This window comes from Leptonotus elevatus, chromosome 11 (genome assembly GCF_054856555.1).
Source record: "Leptonotus elevatus isolate MCC_2025b chromosome 11, RoL_Lele_1.0, whole genome shotgun sequence".
In the NCBI taxonomy this organism is placed as follows: domain Eukaryota; kingdom Metazoa; phylum Chordata; class Actinopteri; order Syngnathiformes; family Syngnathidae; genus Leptonotus; species Leptonotus elevatus.
In genome coordinates this window covers 3,003,345-3,017,804 of record NC_141249.1, presented here as the reverse complement: position 1 = coordinate 3,017,804, position 14,460 = coordinate 3,003,345, and the positions used below count along the sequence as shown (strand labels likewise).

The following is a 14,460-nucleotide window of genomic DNA, read 5'->3' as shown; positions in this document are numbered from 1 at the left end:
GACACCGGCAAGTCTGTTGCTTGCTAACCAGGAAGTAGATTTGCTGATGAGTGTCTCCCCAACACCCACTCGTCCGCCCCTCCTGATCCCGATTGTTATTGGCTAGCTTTAGCCAAACTTGAAAGGAGGTACGTAATTGGCTTGCATGCCATGCTTTACTTGACACAGAAGGCGCAAGTTACGTGACCGATAGGAAGAATAGATAGTTGGTGAGGCCTCTCAAAACAGCTTCCAACCCAGGGCGGGCACAGCTGTCTGCCAGGGCGGGCACGGCTCCCCAATGCCGCCGGGTACGCACACCATACGCACATGACACTGTGGTGACCAAGGCCCCTATTTTGGTAGGCAAGCACTTGATATAAAAACAGGTGCATCTTCATTTTCAGGCGGAGTCAACAATTAACAGAGGTGGGCACTTCAGTCAATCATCAATTCTCGTCAATGATAATGCCCTTCTTTCAGCGAGTGCACAATGACGCAAAACCTCGAAAAAATACACAGACTGGGCTCCAACTGAAGCAGGTTTACGTCCATCAATCGGACTATTTTGATTATCTCAACGAGGAGGTGCAAGCGGTCTTATTATTGATTACCAAATTATATTGTCCCGCCCTAAACAACGCCTGATTAGTCCGACCTAAAAAAGGTCGGTTGCGAACGTATCAGCAGGAGCAATACAAGATGTATTATTGTAGTATTTGTGAACAAATACGGCGAGAATTCAGTTTGCGTGCAGGGTAACTTGTCTTCGCTTTTATTCATCTTCCACATCTTGGAACCATTTAGACACAACCATTAAGCGTTTTATACAATCTTTATACAATCAAGTTTACCTGCTCTACTGATGTTGTTAGAGCTTGATACTGTTTTCACTGTCACAAATAGTTAGCCTGTTATTAAGGTAATCTCTTCCGCCTCCAATCTTCGTTACATATGTAAGTATTGAAATCTGTCCATTTCCTTTACTTTTTGGCCATCCATCAATATTCTCTAAATGTTTCTTGTATTAATTCGCAGGATCCTGTACTTGTTGATATTGGCTTTCAGTCCTGTCCGTTCACTACTCATCACGAGCCTGTTCTTTTTCTCCTGCATTTGCTATTTGGTTGATGACAGCAATGGTCGTCTGCGAAATCTGTCATCCAAGTTTTCCCATGAATTTCCATCGTATTCAATTCTCCCCGCTAAGAGTGGTCCTTCTTGTGATCCAATCTATTACTAGCTAAAAATAGGAATTCTGACATGCTGCAGCTGTTGTTTAACCCTAGTGTTTATGTGGAACTACTCAGTTGTTCTACCTTCATCAGACTGTGCAGTGTTTTTCTCACAAACGTTAAAAATAGTCTCCCAAAAAGTAAAAGCTAAAAACGTAGAACGTAGGTGGGGATCACAAAGCAATAGAGTTCGTCTTTCCGACGAGCACCATATAGCAACCCGGCAGAAAGCAGGAAATGTTTACTGTATATTATACTTACTACATGTACAGAACTAATAGTGAGTGGCATTTGGCAATGTTGCCATTGACCTATGCGGCAGTTATTCTTAAACCCTCTGAACTCTGCCAAATAACAAGTGCAAATCTTTCTAATCAAGCTTCCTTATTGTCTTTAACTGCCTTTTCACAACCCCTTGCTGTCTATCTCATGTGAATGTGTGATACATTTTCCTCATTGCAGGAGCTGGTGGTTGGTCTCCTCTCAACTCAGACAGACACCAGTGGCTGGAGGTGGACCTGGGGAGGAGGACACAAATCACTACTGTTGCTACTCAGGGACGTTATGGCAGCTCTGACTGGTTGACGGCCTACCTGTTGATGTTTAGCGACACAGGCCACAATTGGAAACAACATCGTCAAGAAGACAGTTTTGGGGTAATTAGATCTCTTTATTTCACCAACTGTTTGGATTGGTAAATTCTGATCAGCTTTCATTTGTGATAAATAGCAAGACACCAATTAATTCAGGAAAAAAGAAGATAAACGTGACAGTGTAAAGTGCAGTATGTTGTGATAAACTGTAAACAAGTAACATGGCTTAAAATCCTTCTTTCATCCTTATCCTCAGCAGATTTGTAATGTAATTTTTGCTATTCACTTAATTCCATTGAATAACAAAGGGCGACATACATTTCACTCAACCAACCAATTAAATATCCCCAACGTATGTAGCTCAATGCTGTGTAAGCATCCTGAATCATGCCAAATTTTATTAAGAGCTTACCGAATTTGGTGCTGCTTCTATTTAAAATGTAAAATAAAATAAAATAATGGGGGTGGCATGGTGGCTGAGTTAGCATATCTGCCTCACAGTTCAGAGGTTGTTGATTCAAAACTGACTGATGACTGAATAATATATAGTCCGTAATATAGAAATCATGGTGATTAGAGTGCGACATGAGTGAATGATTCTGAGCATCGCAAAAAAAAATCAATGATTTATAATTTCAAATAATGTTCTAAAAATCCTATTAACGTTTAAGAGCACATTTTCTCGTTGCTGTGTAGCTGATGGTATCTTAATAAATCTCCTTTCATCTGTGATTCTTCCTCTTGCTCATCTTACTGCTCTTACCCTCGAGCTGTCTTACTGAAGGCTTGTCAGAGGTCACTCATCTCTCCAAAAATGCTGTGAAAAACTAAATTAGAGCTATTTGGTCAATTTAATACTGCGCTACCCAGACAGATAAGCCCTTCAGAATGCTGAAAACAGCACTGTGATGACAATTACGCACTACCAGATAAGCCAATTTCAGCCACAGAGCAGCACATCACTTGTACTCAACAGACATCCATGCACACATTATCAAACACTCTACTTCTCAAGAGAAGAAGATGCTAGAAACAAAGGTCATGAGCTTGAATAATTGTATGGCACATGGACACTATTATACTCCTCATGCATTATTTGTGTGGTATTTTTTAATGTCAACCTGAGAGTCTCATTTCACAGTTGCTAAGTGTATTTGCCATTTTAGAGACCATTATCATACTAACCAAATGGTCCCAACGGTATCTACCCTATTCTACTCTACTCTGCTCTGCTCTGCTCTGCTCTGCTCTACACCAAAAAGCAGTGCGTCTCCACTGCCACGGCCACCACCCGGGAGCACCTCCTCACCTTGCCAGTGATGTCATGCTAAAGCGACCGCAGATAGCGTGCACTGCACACACAGGCAAAAACAATGGAGAGCGCAAACAATGGTTTGTGCCTGTTTATTTCAGCCTAAAGACATCAAATGAATATTGCAGCAACCAGAAGACTGCATTCAATAATGTTAAAAAGGTTTGCACCTCCTCAAAAGTCCAAGCATTAATCTGTTTGGAAGCCATTGTTGTCCTCTCTTCATCGTTAATGGCAGCTGTTTTCTCGGGGTTGTGGTTTGCGCAGCTGCACATTGATGACGACATGTCTCGAACCAATCATCGGCCTCCAAAATAATTACGTTATGTTTTGGAACTGGGCTACTTTTTTTAGAACCGCAAAGGAGCAGGTACCAGAAAAACCAAGTAGAGTAGAGTAGAGTAGAGTAGATACCGGCAGTGGAAACGAGGCTTTATTAGGGTTATGGAGTCATTGAGCTCATAGGGGAAAGAGTGATCAGCATGATTATACTTAGGCTGGATTTACACTCTGAGGACCCAATTTACCAGAGATGTGGTAAATCTCTAGTCCAGTCACATGACTTGACTAGAGTTGCCAGTTTGAGGGTTTGGCTAAAATGACTTTGACTTGGTGTTTAAGTGACTCAACGTGACTTTGACATTTGAAAATGAGAATTTTCAATATAGTGTGCCTGTTGTGTTTAAAAGAAAATGCATTTTTTTGTGTTGTACATTCCACAAACCTGACTACTCCGACCACCTGTGAGGCGGAGTCCTCAGGCCACGTCATTCTTTGTTGTGTGTCAAATGTTTTTACCAGGCTCTGCCAGGCAACAGCAACGCTGACACTGTGGTCCAGTACAAACTTGAACAAACAGTGGTAGCCCGTTTAGTCCGCCTCATCCCTCTGGCCTGGAACCCGAATGGGAGGATTGGACTTCGACTAGAAATATACGGATGTCACTACGGTAAGTGTCCTGTCCTGTCTGATCAAAATTCTAGGTTATGCATATTACTCCCAGAAAAGAATGTGGATTATTATTTGTACGGCTTCTAGCTAAATTAGACTGATCATCACATAATAAATACCATATCTGTGCCTTAATAAGTCACAGTCTTGAACTACTACTGCACTTGATGCGGTAGATATAATTTATTACATGGTTAGAAATACTTTAGAATGACTAAGAAGAAGCTAACCCCTAATGGCAACTGGGTATGTAGCGTAAGTGAGATGCTACTTGTATTTGAGGGGGGATGGGGTGGGGTGGTGTTGGGGGGGGGTCCAAAAAGATTCTACAATTGGCAAAGGTTCACTCAAAACTTTTCTGGAGTAAGAATGATGGGACTCTTGAAGTTTCAAATTGGCTTGAGATGCCAAACTTAACTACTTTAAACGCATAAAAGCACGTACAAGTGTATCTGTTTTTCAGGGTTTCAACTATTGATTATTCTATAATATAAAATGTAATATAATCAATCACTACCTTGAAGTTCCCTTGTGCCGTCTGTGAACCAAAAACTTCTCTTTAAAAGGTTTCAGTGGATTTTTAATGGTAGCATCTGAATTTTTCCGATTACAGTACTAAAAAGTTGTTGTTGTTTTTTATGGTTAATATCATAATTTACAGTATTTATTTATGATAATACAGAATATTGTATTGTTGTTGCTCCTTCAATTAAAGTTTTCAGGTCCAATGCCTTTCTTTTTGGAAAAAAATTATAAACGGATCCAAATGATTTTTTTTAATGATCATTTTGTTATTTGTGATTTATTTTTGTGTGCCAATAGGCAAAAATATTGTTTTGATGTTGCTCTTTGTTTGAACTCTGTAGCATCTGATGTAGCAAACTTTGATGGCAGCAGCAGCGTGCTATACAGGCTTAGTGCTCGGTTTAGCCCGATGGCCATTTCTCTGAATTTGAAAACCCCGAAGAATTGTGGAATCCTACTCCATGCTGAGGGAAAGGGAGATCACAGCCTCAGTCTGGCTTTGGAAAAAGGGAAATTGCTGCTCTTTCACCAACAAGGTACATTCTTCTTTCACCACACAATTTAGACATATTGTCGTATTTTATTCTGAATGTAGCACAAAATTGACAATAATCATGAATAATATAATTGGGTAGTATGTACTGCATCCGATTTCACACATTCTATAGTTCTAAAAATCACCATCAAAGTATTAAAACATATCACAGAATATTCATTAAGTCCTGGAATCTTGGAGTTGAGGTGGTTAAATTCTCAATTTACGAAACTTACGAATGAGTTCTGAATGAATCATGTGGTTTGGTCAAACTTTTGTGTTGATATCATATTTTAATGTTTCAAATTAAATTTAATCATTGGGGTGGGGGTGACTTTTTTTTACTCCCGGAAAAATGAATAAACAGTTAAAAAAAAATTTAAGTTTTTTTAAATGAACAGTTGAACTATTTTCCGAAGGAGTTGATGATCAAAGTTTTTATTACCTCAGAATTTTGATGAAAGGTGACTGTTGATGTTGATTATATGCTCACATGGCCAACTAGTGGTCTGAAGCAGGGGGTCTAAATGTTCATTTTGATCCGTAGCCATATTTGGAGCCCACCTATAACATCACCAAAGGCCTGAATGCCGTGAAGCACTCTAAATGCAGAGTACAGTTCTGAAATATGATGATAAATTAATTTATGGACCCCCAAAATGTAAAAAAAGAAAAAGGAAAAAAAAAGTATTGCATCATAAAACACACAGATGTTGGGTTTACAGTTCTAGTGAGGACATCTCTTTGACATAATGCATTTCCTAGACACTTACCCTAACCCTAACCATCACAACTGACTACCTTACCCTAACCCTTAGCCTAACCCCAACCAAAACCCAATTCAAACCCAAACTCTAAAACCAAATTTTGACCATCAAAAAGAGGTTTGGACTCATGGGAACCACCAAAATGTCCCCACAAGGACACCTGGCCTCCACAATGATACTAAAAAACCCAGAAAATGATCCCAATGAAGTGATATAAACACGCGCGTGCGCACACACACACACACACGCACACGCACACGTTTGAAGGGTTAATATTTCTAATCATAGTAGAACTATGCTATTTTTAAGTGTAAATTATAATAGACATGACCAGAATACATAGATATAGCGATCTGTACCTACCTTAAAATATAAGATGAGGGCCTCCAAATATGCTCCAAAATTTGGTGTGCAATTTCCGGATGCCAAAATTGGGCATGGCACCCAATTTTGATGGGCTATAACTTGAAAACTGTTTGGACAAGGAGGTTCAAACTTCGAATTATTTCATTTGACATCATAAGTCACTAATGGAATAAAAATCAAGCAAACTGAATAGGTGTCACTGGGGAGAGCGTGTGACTTGACATGGAATCACCAACAGTACGATTCTTTCTATTTCCTGTGTTAAAATCTCTGTGCACACGGGCAAAAGAACCTGACAAGAAAATAAAACTAGATTATTTCTGAATTCACCCGGCGTGGGAGGAGTTTTAATTCCCTGGTGGCTTTAGCTACTGTCACTCCACTTTATTGAGATCTTATCTGTTATCAGCGTGTGATGCCCGTCACATTTCCCTCCATGACAAAATCTGTTTGTCAGCTTTGCTAAACTGGCTAGAAGAGGGCAAAAATAAATAATACATTTGCCACTAAAAAAGAAAAGGGCTATGACAATGCAGTGATGTATTGCCATGGTAGAGGGAGAAAAACACGACATCATCCAACTCAATTACAGTATATCACTACCCACTGAGCAAGCCGACGTAGAAACAAGGTCGTTTCTACGTAATTGTCAAACGTAGAAAAGACGTCACATTTGGGTGCAGATTACAATATCAGATTACGTAATTTCGTCAATGTCATTTCAACGTAGATTAGTGACACATATTAAATGTCTGTGCAAAGCCGAAATCGGGTTCAAAACAGGTCATGTGGACGTCCTTTTGGCGCTTTATATAGACCAAATTGTTTGCCTATATTCATCATATAAAATGACTAAAATAATAGTGTGAAATCATGCATGAAAATGCTCAATAAAGACATTTTAAAAAATAGCGTACTAATCCAGTTTGTTAAAATTGGTTTATTGTTTTAAAGTCATATGTGTGCTTTGCTAAGTGTCGATCGGATGGTTCGGTCCAGAAGAATGGCACCCTTCCCTCCACCCTTTGCCCTCCTCCTCCCACACTGCTTTAGCATACATCTGAAAAGGAGAGCATCTGAAGAGGTGAATAATTACTTGACCAAAGTATCCTGAAACATGTAAACAGTGGCAATGAAGACCGGCGGTGTCGTCGGTGCGTGGCTAGCTATAGCTCCTAGCACCTAGCATGGCGCCCAGCCTAAACGTGTACAATTTTTCAGCCGTATGGCTAAAAAATAACAGATTTCAGCAGGTCCTCTTGCTAATGATAAAGCTAGTGACAGATCACAATACAGCATTGAAACAAAAAGTATAAATGTGGCTATAAGAAAATAAAAGGGGCATCTTAATGCAATTTACCTTGAGCAGATCAGCATGACCACTTCCTCTGAGAATGCTCATATAGGAGAGCCTAGAGAGGTGGAGCCTATATATACCACACACAGGATAGAAGGAATTTCCACATAGACTATGCGTCGAAACGTAAATTTTTGAGTAGGGGTGGGACCCTCTAGGTACCTCACGATACAATACGATATGCGATACAAGGCTCACGATAACGATTATCTCACGATTTGACGATACCGCGATAATCGAAATATTGGTCAAGTAATAAATCCACGATAATCTACGATAAAAATACTCAAGACATAAATGTATGTTTTTTCAATGAGAAAATTGTTTCTTTTTGTACAATCACTGAAACAAAATATAAAAAATTGTGTCTTCTTCACAGTGAGTACGTAAGTGTATTTTTTTTTTAAACAAATACAAATGTCTTCTTATCAGAGACCACTTTCTGTGAAAAAATGTGTCTTTCTTAAACACTTTACATACACTTTACAGTTACATAGTGAATTGTTTCATTTTATAAGCTGTGATGATTTTTTGTGTAACATTGCAAAAGTAAATAATTAATTAATTCATTAATTAAGTATTAAATCTAATTAAATCAATATTAATATTCCTCAGATATTGTGTGCTTCAAAAAGCCAAACCATAAAATATGTTTTAAAATGTTACTTATGCAAAACTGGGTCAGTTGCTGGACAGATAATAAATGTCTTACACAAGTAAAAGTAAGCTCATGAGTCTTCTTCGCCTGAAGAAAAAATTGAATAAAAACACACAAATAATGCAGCCTATGTGATACTTTTTTGTGCTCATGTACAAAGTACAAACATGATGAGTATGGGACGTCATATTAGCGTCCATATTAAGGCCATGGTTAGACGTCATAAGTCAACCTATTTTGGGGGTTGATATGGACGTAGAAATACGGTCCACAACCGGCCGACGCGATACGGACATGATCTGGCGGTCCATTGGACCTCAGATGTTTAATGGGTATGACTGCATCCTGCTTTCTAATCTGCTGCTCTGCTTTCCTGACAGCTTTCTTTAACTGCATTGTTGTTTGTTTTCTATACTTTCTACCCTTGCTTGCCAACCTTTCTCATATGTTGCACCAGCTCCGTCCCTGCTCCTTGTTAGGTTTATTATTGGCCATTTTCAGCTGCATGCTCTTTGTGCGGAGCCCCTCTCCACATCTGTTTCTCCACTCTCCCACTGGCTTACAGACAGCAGACAGTGTAATTTAGCTCAATAGCTTGATGCATCCATCCAGAGACACTGTCTGGTGTCAGCTCACCAGTGAGCGGAGAGAAAAAAAATCCTGAGCAAATAGACATTTATTATATTGCTAGCAGCGTATGAGAACTTCTAAGGGGTTCCTAATTTTCTGCTCAGTCCTAAGGCACTCTTAACATTAATGCATGTCACATCATGAGGAAAACTTGATGGCTGCGGAACAAAATTTAGCATAGAAATCAAACTAACCCAGACATTTCAACAAAAGTCCATTAGGAATTTCGAAACAGGGCATTTGTTTGTTTGTACGCCAGCCATTGATGATTGCATGCATGCATAGAAAGACAGAAATGAGAACAGGAAAACAGAGACAAACGAACACTTTCATGCAACGACACGTCTCAATATGCCAAGAAGGTGGAATAAAATGACTAGCTCATTAAGATTTATGTCCTCTCTTCAAAACTCTCATTTCGCTATTGCTTTGCATTCATCAAAATGTCAGTTCGCTGTAATGTACTTCACCGCTTGCCAATTCAGATCAATTTTTGGCTGTCAAGAGATGTTGTAATACACAGTAGCAAATAAATACACAGCAAGCTGGTAAGTGTGTCCTGCCTCTGTATTTCATGGAAAATTGCATGTGTGAAAAGTGCTGCTGACCAAATTTGAGAGGCAAACAATGACTATTTTTGCATGCTTTGTAAAAAGATCTTTTTTGTACTATTTCCAATTATGTCACCTAGGTTATCTGGACAAAGAGTTTTATTTTATACGAGGTCTACAGTATTTATACTAGGGGTGACTTTTTTTCAATTTTTATTTTCATACACTTGTTTACATAAAAGTAAGAAAAAAATGTTAAACTAATTGGAATATGGCTGCATCGTTTAGTCACTGATACAGTATTTTCATAATAATTCATAAAATTTAGTTAAAAATAAAAAGATGTACTGGACTGTATGAAACGAGTGTGATATTGATTTGTGTTGTGGTCATTTTTCTGCCACTAGATGGCATAATTACATTTTTAACACTTTGGTGACAGCTCAGTGCATTTTTCTTTTCATATTAACCCCTTATCATTAGGGCAAATTTTGCTGAAAACGCCAAAAAAAAAGGTACACCCAAAGTAAATTCGAAGCTGTTCTTGGAGTATCAGCATAGTTGTTGTTGTTTTTTACGATAACACTTTGAATTTTTTGCCACCGGTGGGATGTCCACACAATAAGGGGTTAAGAGCTTCCTAATCCTTAACATGATGTAACTTCTGAAATTCTGCACATTTTTAAAATTGTAAAATACAACTTGACCCCAGTCTCCACAAATATAGACATTATTATTAAATTTATTACTGCTAAATTTTTATGTGGATGTGTCTGCTGTGTTGCGACTGGAATTGCCCAAGTACGGGCTTCTCAAGTAAGGGCCGGTCATTAATTGTGCGTTAAGAAAATTAAAGCTGTTAAAGGAACTTTAAATTAACTCAAAATCAACACACTAATATTGACACCCCTAGTTTTAACACACCCATCGCCATGGGCAGGCCATAGGGGTCGTGCCCACCCACCAAGACAATTGATAATTGATAAATATCTTCCTGTTGATGTGCACTGTTCCTTGTCTTCCATCCTGCAGGTTTGAGTTCATCCTCTGGTGGTCATGTCCTTACAAAAATGGGAAGTCTGCTTGACGACCAACAATGGCACCATGTAAAGCTAGTGTGCATTGGCCCCCACCTGCGCCTCACTGTGGATAAAAATACACAGCAGGTTGTCATACCAGCTGAGCTCAGTCACTGGGATATTCACTGGGTGAGAAAAATTACACAACAAAGTAGATACACATTTTGACACACATTCCTCTCACTCTTTTTGCTTAAAAGGAGCTCTCATAGGTTTTGATTATGGGAAGCTCAGTGACGATGGTTCACCTCGGGTACTCTGGTTTGCTCCTACATTTAAGAACATGTCTTGGGTTCATTGAACTTTAATTTTAGACGTGAACGTGAGTGAGAATGGTTGTCGGTAACTCACCTCTCACCTAAAATCAGCTTGCGTTGACTCCAGCTTCCTGAAGAAGATGCTCGGTAAAACATGAATGAATTGAATGAATATTTTGTTTGTTGTTGAATATGGAAAGGTAGGGTCTGCAACTATGCATCTTCCAATTCCCGAGCAAAGTCATGTATCCAACAAATTAAAAGAGCTTTTATGTAGCTCCTGCGGTTTAAAGTTATGTGGGGCTAACTCTTTCTGCATTGATTATTTTATGCAGTTGAGTCTAGGAGCTGTCCAAAGCCCTGGACTTAAGTCATCCGCCTATAAGAAGAATTTCAATGGCTGTGTGGAAAATCTGCATTACAATGACCTCAACCTTATAGACTTGGCAAAACAAAACAACCCTCAGGTCACTGTCTTGGTAAGTTAGCATCTTGTCACATTTTGTGTGCCACAACTGCTGAAACAAATAGTTATTGACTTGTTTATCTTGTATATGGCCTGTTGATTTTTACATGGATGTAGTTGTTCTGGTTTCAGCTAGTACCACAAGGCCCTTTTTCTCAATGTATTGTAATAATTTCTAAAAAAATATGTTTGTGTAATGTAAAATTAATTAGTTTGAAGCTCAATATGCTGCCATCATACAACCTTTATTACACAATAATTGTTCACACCTATCATGCAAGAACAGTATAAGAAGTTAACCACTGTATAATAGAACTAAATAAAAGAAAATTAGAAAAAAATATACATAGTAGAAATGAAGTAGATAGATTTGCAACTAATGGATGTATATGAATGAACAAAATATTTTATAAAAGGTAAATAAATAAATAAATAAAGAACGAAAGAAAGAATGAAAGAAAGAAAAAAAGAAAGAAAGAATGCACAACATAGAGAGCCTGTTCCTCAGAGAGCGCCTAACGAGATGTGTCACCAAAAGGTCATATTTGTTTTTTGCTTTGTCACATTGCGTTCTCACTGGCTACTGTCCTCTTCTTTTCAGGGCAATGTGACTTTTTCTTGTGCCGAGCCAGCTTCAGTGGCTGTAACATTCACAGACTCCCAGAGCTTCCTCCAATTGCCCGGACACATAGCGGGGTCATCTGGGCTCGTCGTTATAGTTTTACAATTCCGGACGTGGAATGAGGAGGGACTGCTGCTCACCTTTAACTTTCTGCAGCAGCACATAATTCTCTGGCTGTACCTGAGTGATGCTAGACTCCAACTACAGATCAATGGCACGGTGGGGGCGCCGCTCCACCTCAATACAGGTTGGTCATACGTATACTGAGAGGCAAAGTTTGACATATGAACAAGCTTAACTCCTTTGCTCCCAAAAACATACAAGTATGTTCTATTTTAAATATTACCCAAAGACGTATTTTTACGTTTTTATGCAAGAGCATACAGAAGGCTTTCATGCAGCCTCAGAACTGAAGAGAATGGCGAAGCAATGGTAGTTATTACAAAAATGGCCAGCAGGTGGCATCAGAGTATAAGAGCTCAACCAGGGCCATGTTGCAACAAAGATTTACCCACAGTTTTAAACTGATTTGTGAATAATGATGAAACTTAGCTATATTGTAATGCTAATTGCTGCAAAACGGAAACAGACAGAAATCTCCTTTTTTTCCTGATGAAGGAAGAGACTCTAATTTTTCTTTTGGTAGGTTCCATGTTTTTAGAGCAATAGAACACAATATTCTGTGGGCCTTGCAAAATCTGTCAAAATCCAGTAAAACAGCCGGGAGCGAAGGGGGTTAAGTCAAGTCAAGTTTATTTATATAGCCCTTAATCCTTGCAGTCCTCATGTATGTACTTCTCTGCACATGTATACTTCTGTGAAGATTTCTTATTGCTGCACTTCTTATTTAACTTTAATTTTATCTCTTTCTATTCTGTTGTTTCTTCCTTACTGTAACTGCAGCTGGACGTAGTCCAGGAAAAAGTTCCCCACGGGGAAAATAAAAGTATATCGTATCGTAATCACACAAGAGTATCAAAGGGCTTCACATACCCACAGTTGACAAATATCAATGACGGGTTGCTTCAGTGAAAATGGTTGCGAGTGAATATTAATAAACGACTTCTTGAGTGAAGTGAATAAAAGGAGGAGATTATTGAGCGATACAGTCAAATACACGAATGCCAAATGGAACACTCACAAATAGCTAAAGGAAGCCAAAACTCACTTTGACGCTTACACAAAGATGATCCTGATGTCACTCAGTTAGCCACACCCCGTAATTGCACCCTTTCTAGTTTTTGCTGTGACTTTACGTGTCTCAGCGTACAGTTTCAAAACCAGTTTACTCCTTTACATTCTGTTTCATTAAGTTTAGGGACTGACGAGTACTGATGTCAAGGTATCAGCATTGGGCTTTAAACCGGACTTATTTCAAGTTATCGGGTACTTGCAGATAACAGTATCAGTTGAAAGAAGTTGTACAACCACATATCTTTATTATCATTTTATTTATTTAAATTAATTGAATGTGTGTTCTATACAAAATATGAATTTTATGAATAAATGTAAAAAATATAGAAAAATGCTATTAATGTCATGTAATTTTGGGATATAAACATCTTTCTTTCTGTCATTGGTTTAATAGAAATTTTAAGTAGGCCTATCAAAAGTACTATTGCTATCTGTACTTGGTATCGTATCAGTGACTACTGAAGAGCTGAGTACTCAAACTGGTATCGGTCTGAAATAAAGAAAACAAATGGAAACTCCTTAATTAAGTTTTATATTGTTTTTGTATGATACAGTACTAGTTTTCTTTCTTAAAAATACATGACGACATTCTTGGGGGAAGCTGCAACGGATTCATGGCATTTGAATTTATTTCAATGGTGAAAATGCATTGTTTATGCAGCATAAATTGAGTTAATGAGCTTAGTAACGGAACATATTAAACTCGCAAGTTGAGGTATGTCTCCAGAAGCAATTTGAGTTAAGACTGATGTTGACATCTTTCCAACATTAATCCAACCTTTGTATTTTCAATCTCTATGCCAACACTTGAACTATTTTCAGTTACATTCTGTCATTGAGCGTTAAACTCGGTTATACCTTACCCTTCTCATGATGTGTGAACTTTGTATAAAATTGGTTTTGTTCCTGTGAGAAAAATTCATCTATTATTGATCTTATCCCAGAAATGTCACGTTAGCAGCTTTTGATCAGATGTGGGTTTACAGTATAAACAATGCTTCACATCGGGAAACTTCATTTTAAGATGACATTTATTGGTGTCAGGTTTGGGGCTAAACGACGGTCAGTGGCATTCAGTGGAGCTTAGCTGTGGGCAAGATCACCTCAGTGTCACAGTTGACAATGATGAAGGAACCACTGGTCACACTGCAGGCATCCCACATCCTGATGCTCAGCTATTCTTTGGTGGTAAGGAAACATGTCAAAGATATACTGTTTCATGTGTTCATTATTCAGTGCTTGCTAAATGTCGCAGTAAATTTCGTAAATTTGACTCTAAAAAAAGACTATATTCACAAATGACTTGACAAATGATTCCACAACCTTCAGCATGGGCGACAGCCACTCTACCACTTGAGCTATGCCACATTTACTGTTTGTTAT

At 38.5% G+C, this 14,460-nt stretch overlaps 1 protein-coding gene across 5 annotated transcripts in view; it reads left to right on the top strand.

Annotated features, from left to right (window-relative positions):
• LOC147165196 (contactin-associated protein-like 4) overlaps window positions 1-14,460 on the top strand; it is a 105,453-nt gene that overhangs the window by 26,656 nt on the left and 64,337 nt on the right. For all 5 annotated transcript variants that reach the window (XM_086088781.1, XM_086088782.1, XM_086088779.1 and 2 more), the window contains 7 exons: window positions 1,677-1,870; window positions 3,921-4,068; window positions 4,937-5,131; window positions 10,492-10,667; window positions 11,131-11,274; window positions 11,863-12,130; window positions 14,122-14,265. In XM_086088781.1, coding sequence (XP_085944907.1) covers window positions 1,677-1,870; window positions 3,921-4,068; window positions 4,937-5,131; window positions 10,492-10,667; window positions 11,131-11,274; window positions 11,863-12,130; window positions 14,122-14,265 — 1,269 coding nt within the window. The remainder of the gene's footprint in view (window positions 1-1,676; window positions 1,871-3,920; window positions 4,069-4,936; window positions 5,132-10,491; window positions 10,668-11,130; window positions 11,275-11,862; window positions 12,131-14,121; window positions 14,266-14,460) is intronic.